The sequence below is a fragment of the Rutidosis leptorrhynchoides genome, chromosome 5 (assembly GCF_046630445.1).
Source record: "Rutidosis leptorrhynchoides isolate AG116_Rl617_1_P2 chromosome 5, CSIRO_AGI_Rlap_v1, whole genome shotgun sequence".
In the NCBI taxonomy this organism is placed as follows: domain Eukaryota; kingdom Viridiplantae; phylum Streptophyta; class Magnoliopsida; order Asterales; family Asteraceae; genus Rutidosis; species Rutidosis leptorrhynchoides.
In genome coordinates, this window is record NC_092337.1 from 435,731,323 (window position 1) to 435,745,546 (window position 14,224).

At 34.0% G+C, this 14,224-nt stretch overlaps 1 protein-coding gene across 3 annotated transcripts; it reads right to left on the reverse strand.

Moving 5' to 3' along the window:
• Nucleotides 1-269: 269 nt before the first annotated feature.
• Nucleotides 270-5,497, reverse strand: LOC139846870 (type I inositol polyphosphate 5-phosphatase 2-like). Of its 3 annotated transcripts, none has more exons than XM_071836415.1 (11): nucleotides 5,407-5,497; nucleotides 5,214-5,319; nucleotides 5,036-5,110; nucleotides 3,931-4,015; nucleotides 3,726-3,830; nucleotides 2,911-3,462; nucleotides 2,611-2,746; nucleotides 2,133-2,317; nucleotides 1,867-1,975; nucleotides 1,456-1,604; nucleotides 270-711 (listed from the first exon to the last, which is right to left on the reverse strand). In XM_071836415.1, exons 1-11 carry the CDS (start codon nucleotides 5,434-5,436, stop codon nucleotides 504-506), a joined length of 1,740 nt encoding a protein of 579 aa, XP_071692516.1. In that variant the 5' UTR covers nucleotides 5,437-5,497; the 3' UTR covers nucleotides 270-503. The 3 variants fall into 3 exon arrangements, with proteins under 3 accessions (XP_071692516.1, XP_071692515.1, XP_071692517.1); XM_071836414.1 differs by having other exon boundaries at nucleotides 5,015-5,110; XM_071836416.1 differs by lacking the exons at nucleotides 5,036-5,110; nucleotides 5,214-5,319; nucleotides 5,407-5,497 and having other exon boundaries at nucleotides 3,936-4,015.
• Nucleotides 5,498-14,224: the final 8,727 nt, after the last annotated feature.

The window sequence follows — 14,224 nt, forward strand, 5'->3', positions numbered from 1 at the left end:
AAGAGATTGTACGAAAACAGTTGCTGATATAAATGGGATTTTAGGAGCTCAAAAGCTTGGTCATTTATCGGTATTGTTCTATTAGTTTGAGCATAATATTTAGTTCTACAGCCTTTTTAGTTAACAAAATTCATTACATACAGTTTTAATACTATTTAGAGTTGGAATTAAAATATCTTTAATGGTTAAGCTACATAGTGTTTGTGTTCTATGTTTTGATTAAAAAAGTTTTAATCAAATGTAGAACATTATACCTTGAACAGTTAACATTCTTTATCTTTATTTCATATAATTCAATATCCATAAACCGATTATATCGTTCATTTAAGCTCTATACACACTATATACCACTTCATTGCTCAAATGATGTCCTTTTTTTCGCATTCGTTTGTATATATATAAACCACCCCCTTCTATAACAAGAAAACTGAAAAAAATCATAATAATTCTAAATCTACAAAAATTCAAGATCAAGAATGCATAAACTCGGGTTTATGTTAATGCTATAGTTCCAGCTCTTCATCGAAAATGATAACAGGGTGCACAGCAGCACTAGTCAAATTGAGAGCTCTACGTAGCTTTCGTGGGTCAAATATTTCAACCTCAACTGCAAATACTGAACTAACGGGTCGATGATCAGACATCTTTATCTCTGCTCGGTTGTAACAAAGTTGTTTTATACCTTTTCCCAACCATAATATTCGATCACACCTGCATATTTGAGTCAATTTAATATCTTATATCTGATACCCCACTTATGATATAGCAACACATTTTGACTTTTGAGGTTAAATAGGCTGCTTTTGGAAACAAAATGCGTGAACCTTGTGACAAATCTTAATCAATCACAAGTTCACAACAACTTCACTTGATAATAAAACTTGGTAAAATGCATGCATCTATGCATACATCGAGTTTGAAAAAGGGCCAACCCTTGACTTCTAAGGGGAAAGAGTAATTTTAAACGAAACGTTTTGATAATTTTTCTTAGGTGTGAATTGTTTATGAAGTTCAATTCAATATAGATACAACAACTTCAGGAGCTTTTAATACATCAATCAAAAAATTTGTTGAAAATGGCCAGTTTGACACCAAAAGTCAATGTCTACTCTTGTTGAAAGAGAGGTATGCATCAGACTATGGCGTTTTACAATTGTTAGCCGAACTGTAAAAGTTCACTAGGTAAACATATCATTAATGGAAATTTTTATGAATTTTACTCCCCAGGTGAAATGTTAATTTAAAAGTATTCCAGTACCAAAGAGCAAATGGCTTGATGGTATCGAGGTCACTCTTACAACCTTGAGTTTGAGGGTTCGAGTCCTGCTTAGGACATTTCGTGGTGTATATATTCGTGTCAGTATTAGGTGGGTGTTTGAGTTTGCCTTAAAAAAAACTATTCCAGTTGACTTGAGAAAGTCAAATCCTACTTGTTGAAAAAGAGAAAAGACTTACCATGCTGGTGTTCTCCTTTTCTCTCCTTCTTTTGGATTTTCACCTACATATCGATCCGAATTAACTTCATATTTGTATGTCGGAGGAAACTTGATAATTCCTTCGTTCCATCCCTCAAAAACATGTCCCCTTCTCAGTTCTTTGCAAAGCTACAACGTGTAAAACACTTCGCTTAGCATCATTAACTATTCATGTCATGTGCATTGATGTCACTATAGGTGGTAAAATGGGTAAGTTGGGTAACATATCTAAAATTTTAATAAATGCGTTGGATGTACACTTTTAGTTTTGTGTATTTTAATTTTATTAATTATATATATTTGCGAACCCATTTGAGATTAAACAGAACCCATATCATCCCACTGATAAGTATATGAATTGAAATTGCCACATACACAAAGTAGTTAATACCTGATCGCTATAAAGCAGTTCATCCCATTTTTTCGCGCCAACAAGCTTTCTAACGTCTTCATCGTGTTTATTGATACGATAATTCAAGTCACCAAACCAGAATATTTGACTGTAAAACCAAACCAGAAACTTAGCATCATATGAATGTTTTGAAAACACAACACTAAATGGAAATGGAAATAAAACATAATAAAGATACCATAATGGTTTTTTTTTTTTAAAAAAAAAAAATAGATACAATGATAGTTAATTTTAAATGTGCTTACTCATGACATGGGATTGTTTGTGGTTGATCATGATCTAAAACAGATGAAAAACGTGTGCGTTTCAAGATCTCAGATACATTCGAGTTGCGTCTGTCTTCATCCCCAACCTTGTGTCCCGAAGTCAAATGAGAACATACAAAGCATAGACGTGTTTGATATAAAGACATACTAATTGAAACGGATCCCTGAAACATAAAAGAGTTATCAGTTTGACCTCTTAAACAGACTGAACAAATATCAGCTGTTGAGGTGGCAAAATGGGCAGGTTAGTCTGGTTTGCGGGTCAAAAAGTGTTTGGGTCGAAAGGACACATATGGCCCAATTCATTTTAATTTCTTTTTATTTTAGTCAGTTGATCCATTAGATAAAACTTAACCCAAATCAACCCATTTTCAGATAAATGGGTTGAAATTGCCACCCGTATGTTGAACGAATCACGTACAAAAAATCTAGGCAAGCTTGAGACCGAGCCAATTACCTTGTTACCCATGTAGCCCATAAGCCCGACACCAACTGGTGCAACTTTTAAGTTGTTTATACGCCTTCTCAGCCTTTTTCGGACCCATATTGAAATGTATATCCCCACCATTTGCTTACTAACGATCCTTACATACCTGAAATATATCTTCAACAATTAGCATGTGCTGCATCATACACTAAAATGGGTCTAAATTGCCCCATCAAACATAACCCAAAATGACCATTTACATAAATGGGTCGAAATGGCCCCAGTATACACTTAATGATCCGTAGGAAAAGGGATAAAAGATGTTGGTACCTATGATTTGAGTATATTTGATCATCTAAAGGCAATTTCTCGCGTTCCATTTCAGGTAAATCTTCAACAAAATCATCCTCTTCTTCCAAAACTTGTTGCGATGCATCTTTAAGTGATACAACCATGTCGGTCCTCTCTTGCTGCTCGGTCCAAAGCAGACCCAAATCACCCGAGCTATGGTGCACCCGTTTTAACCCACCGATAACATCTTGTGGTGCGAACCAATCAGAACTTACTCTTGCAGAGCTACTTAACACCCTTCTTAGCTTTGCGCCAGTAGAAATAATCTTTGGTTTTATGTCCAATGCTTTTTCGGGCCAAGTTAATATATTAATCACTTGTGGTTCAGGCGCGATTATTATCTTTGTGGACCCCATATCACCATTGTTGTTCATAATTGGAGAAGTTGGAGCACTGTAGCTTTTATGTATGGCTACTCGCTCGGGTGATTTGTTTAATGCTTTTCGAATGATCTCTTCCCATTTTAATATCGGTCTTCGAGTTTCGGCTCCCAAAACATTCCCAGCACTTAAGGGGACAACTTCCTGGAAACTGTAAAAGTAATTCTTGATTCAGAACAAGAAGGTGCTTTGACTAATAAAGTCAAACTTGTTTCTTTCAAGTTTCAGATTACTCATATGAAGTTACTACAAATATTTAAAAAGTTCATTCCTTTTTTATTCAAAGATTCAAGATTTCAAGAAAATAGCACTTGAATCTATCTAAATTACTCAATTAACATCACTTTTGAAGTGTGAACATTATCTGTTTGACTTAAAAAGTCAAACTTTATGGTTTATGAAATGGATTATTACCCAAGAATGTAGATATCAGCTGGTTGTTGCATACAAAGCCACTCATCGATTTCAAGATCTTCGTTAGGGAGCCTTCCAGCAACATTCCATGTCCCAATTGTCATTCTGCATTTTAATAATTAATAAACAGGTGATATTATAATCACAAAATCATTTTTAGAAGTACAAAAAAGTCTGGTAATAACTATATATTCTAGAGCCAAACCTCACATCTTTTGTTTTAATATAATGAACACGCATCGTCTCTGATTGTCGCCTCTTATGTTTTATGGTTCCTTTTGCTGGGATCCCTGAATCAAAGCCATAATTCAATGGTTAAGTCATAAGTGAATGAAACGGTGACAAATCTTACCCGAAACTCTATTTTATGTAACAAACTTATAATTTTCTATTTTTTTGTAAAAAAGTTCCTTTATTGCTAATGTATCGTACTCATTCTTCATCAGGATTCAGTAACAATTTTTGTTTTTAGGCCATACAAGTTGCCAAGTTACATACATACAATACAATAACAGTAATTGAAACTTATGAAACAGTAAGAAAAGAACTATCAAGAATTTTGGGTTAATTAATATTACTCAATCTGTCCATTATAAATATCCATGTTACTATTTTAGATTGTAAATATCACTTAATCCATTACAAATATCCATGTTACTATTTTAGATTGTCTCGTTATAAATGTCCACTTTGTTGTTTAACAAATAAGAACAGACTTTAGGTAGAGATAAAACTTGATTGGTGAAAATTGTAAGTAACGAATTTCTTAAAACTATGTGTCCAGTAAAGTGGACGTTTTGACCAGGACAGACAGATGGAGTAAGAGCACTCGGTGTCTGCTGTTTCTTTTTGCCGTCGTCCCTCACCGACGCCGGAATCAACCGTTGGTCGACACCGGGCCGGCGTTAATCTTGCCGTCGGTTGCCGAAGTCGTTAAGAGACAGTGGGTTTAATAAGATTTTCTTTTGTTTTTCTTATTTTTAAATTATTCTATTTTCACACGTCATATTCGACCTTGAGATGTACAACGAAATGAACACCGAACGACACCTCACTTTAATCAATTTCAAGGTCCATTTTCGAACTTAAAATGGACACTGAAAAATATACACCGGCATCTCGTGCTCTAATAATAGAATCCGGGCGTTTGTGGATCATATTAACCGCGCAAAAGATTGCTATGATGAGCATATATGGTCATTTTCACTTTACCAAAAGGTGAAAGCTTGTGGTTCTTGTAAGATACTCAAAGAAAGAAAAAAAAATTTGCCACACAACCAAAATGTTACCATCTTGTGCATGATTAGTACATGAAGTCATGTTTCTCTGTGTTCGGCGAGCTTGAATCTTAACAAAATCCATTTGTTCTTCTTTAACAGAGCTAACTGGGAAATTTTGAAAAGAAAAAAAAAATTAGAAACAACCAAAAAAGCTTAAAAGGTATTACCTTTTGAAATTTGATGATGTTAATATATAACTTATATATACCATCATCTTCACTTTCAGTTTCTGTATCAACTTCATCTTCACTAAAATCATTATTTTTCGGCTGAATGTTTAGCCATTTCTTCATCACCATTGATGGCCAAAATGCCTAAAAATAAACACACCCTTCATAAAGATCAAAACTTTTCACCATTTTTTTTCTACCTTTTTATCCAAATAATTGTTCAAAACATACCTCAGAGCGTTTTCCTCTTCGGGTTTTCATTGTCTCACAAGAAAAAGAAAAAAGTTGATTTTTTTTTTTTTTTTGGTTGTAGATTTTGCAAGCACTTAGAAAGGTGCATGTAGATTTATATACGGCATGTTTTCATGGATATAAATATTATTATAAGGGCCTACTACTTGTTATAGTGCAATCTTACATCGTTTATTTTTGATCTACACTCTACAAAACACGCTAGGCATGCACAACTTGGCCACTTTTCATATTTAAGGACAATTTCATAAAGACAATAATACCCCGGATTGTTGGAGTCTTCTCATAACATCCAAGATTCTTAGTGGATAATAATTGTTATATAAAATTAAAAAATGTTATTTAAAAGATGGAGATTGACATTTTGAGCCATCATGCACAAAATATTTGTAGTAAACAAACCAATAACCATCAGGGCCTACTCTGGTACGGGTTGCATGAGGACCCATAACTTCCAAGTATTGTTGAGCATTATAAAATTGTGCTTACCTGTATAATTTTGGTTTAAAAATGCAAGAAGCGTCATTTTGAAATAATTTATATTGAACATATAATTAATTTAGCCCAAAGGCAGATGTAATATGTAATGACCAGTATCACGCGCTACCAATAAAATACACGATTTTATTGGGAAAAAATGGACTTTTTTTAAAAGCATCCAACTAATATTGATATACTCGAATTGAAGATTTACAATGGGAGCCTTGGAGAAAAGGCCGAGAATCCGCGGATCTAAAATATTAACCTATTAAACGGATAAACAATTAACATATACCACATATACTAATAACGAAAAGCAAATAAACTCGAGACGAAAAGCAAACAATTTTACGATTAACTATGATCTTCTATAGTGTATGGATTAAGAGACCATCGGAGCCAATCGAAGGAATTTCTCTTCAACCGATTTGATATCCACTCGTAGCTACGGACTTGAATTTCTTGGAAAACAAATCGGACCAACCAATCCAAAATTTGAAATAGCTTATTGTTTATGTTGTGCCAAATCTTATACGCGCAAACCCACACACAAGCTTGCCACACAGTGACATTATTTACTTGTGGTGGGCTCCCGGATAGTAGATGATCGATCGATTAGAGTGGGTGATAAATCTGAGCCCACCTATGGAAAAGTCTTTGCCATATATCCTTTGTGAACGCACAATTTAAGAGAATATGCTCTAAAGTTTCAACGTCATTGTCACACACCGGGCATCTAGTTGAATCAAGATCAATTCCTTTCTTGTCTAGCTCTGTTCTAACATGAAGACGGTTCCTTAACGCTCTCTAAATGAATACCTCGATCTTTTGTGGTAACAGTTTGTTTCGTGTCGTTGCTGTAGACGAATTTAAAACATGCAAGCAACCTGTCGTTAATGATATCATTTAAAACACGCGAAGAAAATTTACCGATTCTATGAAGAGACCATTTCCAAGTGTGTTTATCTTGGCTTCTAAAACCAAAAGATAGAACCTATGCTTCCAATGACTGCAACTCGGATAGGGATCTGCCTGTTGGTTCACGGTTCCAGTTACAAATATCATCTATGACCGAACAATTTCTTGCAATTCTTTCCTTGACTAAAGCATTCTTGCTGACTTCAAACTTGTAAAGTCTATCAAAATGATCGCATAACAGTTGACTCCTAAGCCATGTGTCCTTCAAAAGAATATGTCTTCGCCATTGTTTATTACCTTACAAAAGAGTTAGCATAATGGATGTTCAATTTAGCAAAACCCTAAGTTAACCGAAGCAATACTTTTCCAAATCGAACCAGAGATGATAATGGTATTATGACCATTTGAACCCACACCACCCTCCCGACCATGAATACTTTTGATAATTGAGTCCCAAAAACATCTTTTTCTAGGCGAAAACGCCACCACCATTTTTCAAGTAATGCAAATTATACTTATATAAAACCCGCCCCGCCATATGGAGAAAGGATTGTTTCCCATTAAACCCATGACATTTTAGCATTATCACCCGACCTGCCCTAAAAGAATTTTCGTCTCAAACCTTCGAGAAAGTTGATGATACTTGAAGGCGTGGAATAGTAAGAAAGCATACAACGGAAGGCTACTAAGTACCGATTTAATGAGGGTGATTCGCCCACCGAAAGACATAGAATTAGCTTTTCAATCCGACAAACGTTTCTTGAACTTTTCCACCGCGAAATCCCATTCCTTTTTTATTTTATTTCACATCCAATGGAAAAACCGATATATGTGAAGGGTAGAGAACCGGTGCTACAAGTCATGTAGTTGGCCATGTCTTTCAAAGATTCATTCGAAATACTTAAATGCGAATACCAAATAAGCTGCTTTTAGAGTAGTTTACTTTATGTCTCGAGGCTTTCTCAAATCATTGAAGGATTTCTACAAGACTACACACATTGCGTCTACTCCACTCCTTAAAGAAAATGAATTTTTTTCACGTATTGTAGATGAGAAACAACAATCCTATCTTGAACCACTTCAATTCCTTTGTACATTCTCAGATCAACAACCTTCTTAACTAGTCGATTTAGTGCTTCAGGTGCAATTATGAATAACTAGTCGAGATGGAACTCCTTAGTTGGAGATCCATTTACTAATATAGAAATTGCAGCAGATTTGAGACACTCACTTATCCACATCCTCCATTTTTGTCCAAAGCTCATACATACCATAACCGAGTCAAGAAAATGCCAATTTAAGCTGTCAAAAGCTTTCGCAAAGTCAGCTTTAAAAACCAAACTATTCCTTTTGTTCCTTTTGAGGTCGTCAATACATTAGTTTGCAACTAATACCATCAAAGTTTTGACGTCCCTTGTTGAAGGCACTTTGGTCAAGTCCGATAATTTTATAGATTACCTTTTTGATGCGATTTGCTAAGATTTTTGACACGATTTTGTAGTAGCTACCTATTAGTCTAATAATACTTTTAACTAGTGATACCATTTATTAATGTAAATTTGAATGACGCTATTGAATAGTATAAATTTTATTGAGCTTTAAATTGGTGACATATGTGACTACGATTCTTAGATTCGACACTGATTTAACGTAATTAGTAGTAACCATTTTTTTGTTAAATTTTGACTAATAGGATGAAAAGTCAAACTTGACCATCTCCACTCGGTCACACCTATAATCTTTTTCTTTCAAAAACAAATTAAGTAATACATAATGTTGTTGATCGCAGATTTGCAGTGATCAATGAAGCCCATAGGACTGTTTAAAATAAAAAAGCTAAACATCACTTTCACCACAACTAATATACAGTGAAATTGTTTGATTGATGGAACATATACGCTTAACTTTCAACATGTATTTAGGCCACTTAAATCATTGACTTTTTAAATACTTTTTATAATTGAATATTGACCTGCATATAAAAACACATGCATTATATTGTAATATTTTTTTATCAAGTGGGTTTAAATTTTTTTTTTTTTATATAAGTACATTTTCATTGGATGCATATATAACAAAAATATAAAACATCAATTATAGCTAGATTATGGTCCCCAATCGAAGCTTATTTCGTATCATCAATAACCCAACTACTATAAGTAGTTTGTTTTACCGGTAAAAAGACGTCTGAAATATCAAATCATTAGATGAACATACAAAAATTATACTAGTTTAATATTTTATATATTTATAGTATACGTACTAATTAAGAAGTAATCCACTTAAAAGTATATTTATAGTATATTAATTTTAAGACTTCGTGCGTTACACAGTAGTTTTATAAGCGTATGAGCTACGCATGGAAGTTTTAATGAGTTTGTGTGTTGTACGGAAGTTTTATGAGCTCGTATGTTGCAATTATATTTGCATAATTAATTCTTTGTTGTTTTTTATAGAAATCATTTTACGTAAGTTTTGTTAAGTAAAGGTGATAAAGACAATTACTTTTGTATCGTATAGATGATAGAATGATACTCCCTCTGTCCCATATATTAATAGATTACAGGCAAAAAAACATACAGTTTAAGAAAATGTCATAAAAGTACTGTACTTTCTACTATCTTTCCTGTTTACTTTTCAGTTTTACTCTTACATTTTATTTCCCCTTTAATCATATCCACATACATTAAGGGCATAAACTTAAGTTTCTTACTTTTTTTCTAATTATAAAAGTTAATAATTAATTTGAGACATTTTAAAATGGAATACTGGACTATTAATATGGGATGGATAGAATATGATTGATGATGATACAACTATATTTATAAGATTATTTACATCAATTATATAATTAACTCTATTGTTTTAAAGAAATCATATTACCTACTTGTAAAACTAAATAAACGTTGATAAAGAAATTTATTTTGTGTTATACGGATGATGAATGATACTACTCCTACTATATTAATAAAGAAATACATCGTAATATATATGCAATTTGACAACTTTATTAAGAATTGATATTAATTATTAATTTCAAACTTAAACAATACTTATGTAGTAATCGAAACAAATCTTATCATTTAATAATGTAGTAACATGTTGCAGAGTGAAATGTCGAGCTGACATGTGAGAATAATGCACACGTTTTATATAATGTATAAAGATAGATATATAGATAGATAGATAGATAAAAGATTATACAAATTGCATACCCACCTACAAAAAGAACCATAGTTAAGCAAAAAGGGCTAAATACCCAAAGGCGTACAACACAAATATTATATATCACAAAATATGTTAACTTGTTAAGTCAATTGTGTGTGTTTATAGAATAAAGCATACGAGTATCATATAGAACAACTGTATTTAGTACGTAGGTGTGATCAGTGAATCAACAAAAAAACACATAAAGTGACCTCTTGAATAGTTAAATTATAATAAAGCAAAGGACCCATTATGAATTGATTTAAAGAGAGTTCTTCATTAACAAGAGCACTATATGTGGAGGTTAGTGATTGAGCTAAAACAGATTTGGTTAAAACCCTTTATTATGAATAAAAAATGTTAAGAATAAAACACGTGAGCCCTAATCAGACTTGATAACTCTAGGTTATCAAACCCACTTACAATAAACGAAAAAAGTTGATGTATATGAAAAAACTAGCAAAAAAACGATAAAGACAAGAGAATATAACGAGATTATATGTAATCACGAATGATTACTTTAATCATCGGCCACGAAAGAGAGCTCTTTTATTGATAATTTTCGTTGATACATGTATGGGTTACAATAAGATTCTTAAATAGACAAAACTCAACAAGGAAATAGCTTTGGATACAAGAAAACGCGTTTTTTCTCGTCAGACTTCCGGTTAGGCTTAAGCTGCGCCGCGGCTGGAGGAGCCACGTCGTGGCTTAAGGCATGATTTTGAATCCGACAACATTGCACCTTCGAACCTCAATCCAAGTGTTAAGCCGCGCCGTGGCTAAAGGAGCCGCGGCGTGGCTTAAAGCTGCAACGAATTTTTTTCTCGTTTTTCAAATCCTTGTTTAACTCGCTTCGCACTCCGACAATTACCACTCGAAGAGACGTTAAACAACATCCATCTTAACCTAACATCATTAACATCATCATCCCACAATAACAACTTGGCCCGCTAATTATACCTCCTTTTGATACCGCCAGATTTGCACCCAAATCACGCCGCACTTCATTCAATAACCTTCGAACAAGTGAAGTCTTTCGACACCGAAAATTACCGCTGAGCTATAATACGATCTTTATATTACCAGCTTGGGAAATAATAACAACTCTTTGGCTATGGCACCCACCTCCTTAGTTTAGGAGATAACGGTTCGTTTGAGTCCGACCCGACTCAATTAACCCCATCGCCAAGCGATCCACCTGTACACAATATCATCCACCCGATTCAACTTTCCAACAAAGAATAAACTCCCCGGTAGATCAAACATGTGGATAACACCATTAAGGCAGCCGTATGAGAACGCAATCACATCCTTGATCTTCCACATAACCGCCTTTGCTTTCACCATTAGAACACCGACCACATACGTGCGCACGTCTTTTGACAAACCCGATTTCCATCCCGAGCCAACTCCCACTGTACGGATCTATCATCAACCATGACTCTTAAGAAAACCTCTTGTTCATCTTCCTCGGTCGACCACAACAAAGTTGCCATTGGAGAAGATCTACCCGAAGTACCGAAAGCTCTAGTGTACCCAATTCGACCCGAATTTTCACTAGCTTCAACTTCCTTTAAGCTCCCACTCAAACAAGATCCCTCAACAATTCCGGAAAGCATTAGCATGTTAAGACTTTTGACATCCACAAAATCACCTAGCCATTCCTCTTTAGGAACTTCAACCATATGCATGGTTCCCCTTTTAAACCCGTGAGCAACCACATAATCTCCCTTAAACACTACCCACTTTTGATCTCCAAATATGACATGACAATTATCGGCATCCAATTGCCCAACCGAAATCAACCGACTCTTGAGCTTTGGAACGAACCGCACATTCCTCAAGATCCAAGCATAATTCAAGTGTCTAACCACGAGATCACCAATACCCACAATATCAAGTGTACTCCCATTCGCAACTCGAACCTTACCGGAGTATTCCTTGAAGTTCACAATCTCGTTCATGTATGGGGTAACATGATACGAGGCACCCGAATCTAAAACCCAAGATTCGTCAAGAACCGCTTTTTGGCACATCAATGCATCTTCGATCACCATAGTCGATACGCTCCCAACCGATTTATGACTCGGGCACTTTGACTTATAGTGTCCAACTTGTTGACAATTCTAAAACACTACGTTCTTGCTCCTTGACGGACTTCTTGACCTAGCTCTTCCCCGACTAACACTTTGAACCGAACCCGAACTGAAATGTCCCGTTCATATTGATTATAAACGTTCCATATTAATTGATTTCGTCGCGAGGTTTTGACCTCTATATGAGACGTTTTTCAAAGACTGCATTCATTTTTAAAACAACCATAACCTTTATTTTATCGATAAAGGTTTAAAAAGCATTACGTAGATTATCAAATAACGATAATCTAAAATATACCGTTTACACACTACCATTACATACTGGTTTACAATAAGAATATATTACATCAAAAATAAGTTTCTTGAATGCAGTTTTTACACAATATCATACAAGCATGGACTCCAAATCTTGTCCTTATTTTAGTATGCAACAGCGGAAGCTCTTAATAATCACATGAGAATAAACATGCTTAAAACGTCAACAAAAAATGTTGGTGAGTTATAGGTTTAACCTATATATTTATCAAATCGTAATAATAGACCACAAGATTTCATATTTCAATATACATCCCATACATAGAGATAAAAATCATTCATATGGTGAACACCTGATAACCAACATTAACAAGATGCATATAGAATATCCCCATCATTCCGGGACACCCATCGGACATGATAATTTCGAAGTACTAAAGCATTCCAAATTCCAGAATGGGGCTTGTTGGGCTCGATAGATCTATCTTTAGGATTCGCGTCAATTTGGGGGTCTGTTCCCAAATTCTTAGGCTACCAAGCTAAAAAGGGGCATATTCGGCTTCGATCATTCACCCATATTGTAGTGACCCGAACTTTTCCATGTTTATATATATTAATTGAGATTGATATTTACATGATTAAATGTTTCCAACATGTTAAGCAATCAAACTTGTTAAGACTTGATTAATTGAAATATGTTTCATATAGACAATTGACCACCCAAGTTGACCGGTGATTCACGAACGTTAAAACTTGTAAAAACTATATGATGGCATATATATGGATATATATATAGTTAACATGATACTATGATAAGTAAACATATCATTAAGTATATTAACAATGAACTACATATGTAAAAACAAGACTACTAACTTAATGATTTTTAAACGAGACATATATGTAACGATTATCGTTGTAAAAATATTTAATGTATATATATCATATTAAGAGATATTCATACATGATAATATCATGATAATATAATAATTTAAAATCTCATTTGATATTATAAACATTGGGTTAACAACATTTAACAAGATCGTTAACCTAAAGGTTTCAAAACAACACTTACATGTAACGACTAACGATGACTTAACGACTCAGTTAAAATTTATATACATGTAGTGTTTTAATATGTATTTATACACTTTTGAAAGACTTCAATACACTTATCAAAATACTTCTACTTAACAAAAATGCTTACAATTACATCCTCGTTCAGTTTCATCAACAATTCTACTCGTATGCACCCGTATTTGTACTCGTACAATACACAGCTTTTAGATGTATGTACTATTGGTATATACACTCCAATGATCAGCTCTTAGCAGCCCATGTGAGTCACCTAACACATGTGGGAACCATTATTTGGCAACTAGCATGAAATATCTCATAAAATTACAAAAATATGAGTAATCATTCATGACTTATTTACATGAAAACAAAATTACATATCCTTTATATCTAATCCATACACCAACGACCAAAAATACCTACAAACACTTTCATTCTTCAATTTTCTTCATCTAATTGATCTCTCTCAAGTTCTATCTTCAAGTTCTAAGTGTTCTTCATAAATTCTACAAGTTCTAGTTACATAAAATCAAGAATACTTTCAAGTTTGCTAGCTCACTTCCAATCTTGTAAGGTGATCATCCAACCTCAAGAAATCTTTGTTTCTTAGAGTAGGTTATCATTCTAATACAAGGTAATAATCATATTCAAACTTTGGTTCAATTTCTATAACTATAACAATCTTATTTCAAGTGATGATCTTACTTGAACTTGTTTTCGTGTCATGATTCTGCTTCAAGAACTTCGAGCCATCCAAGGAT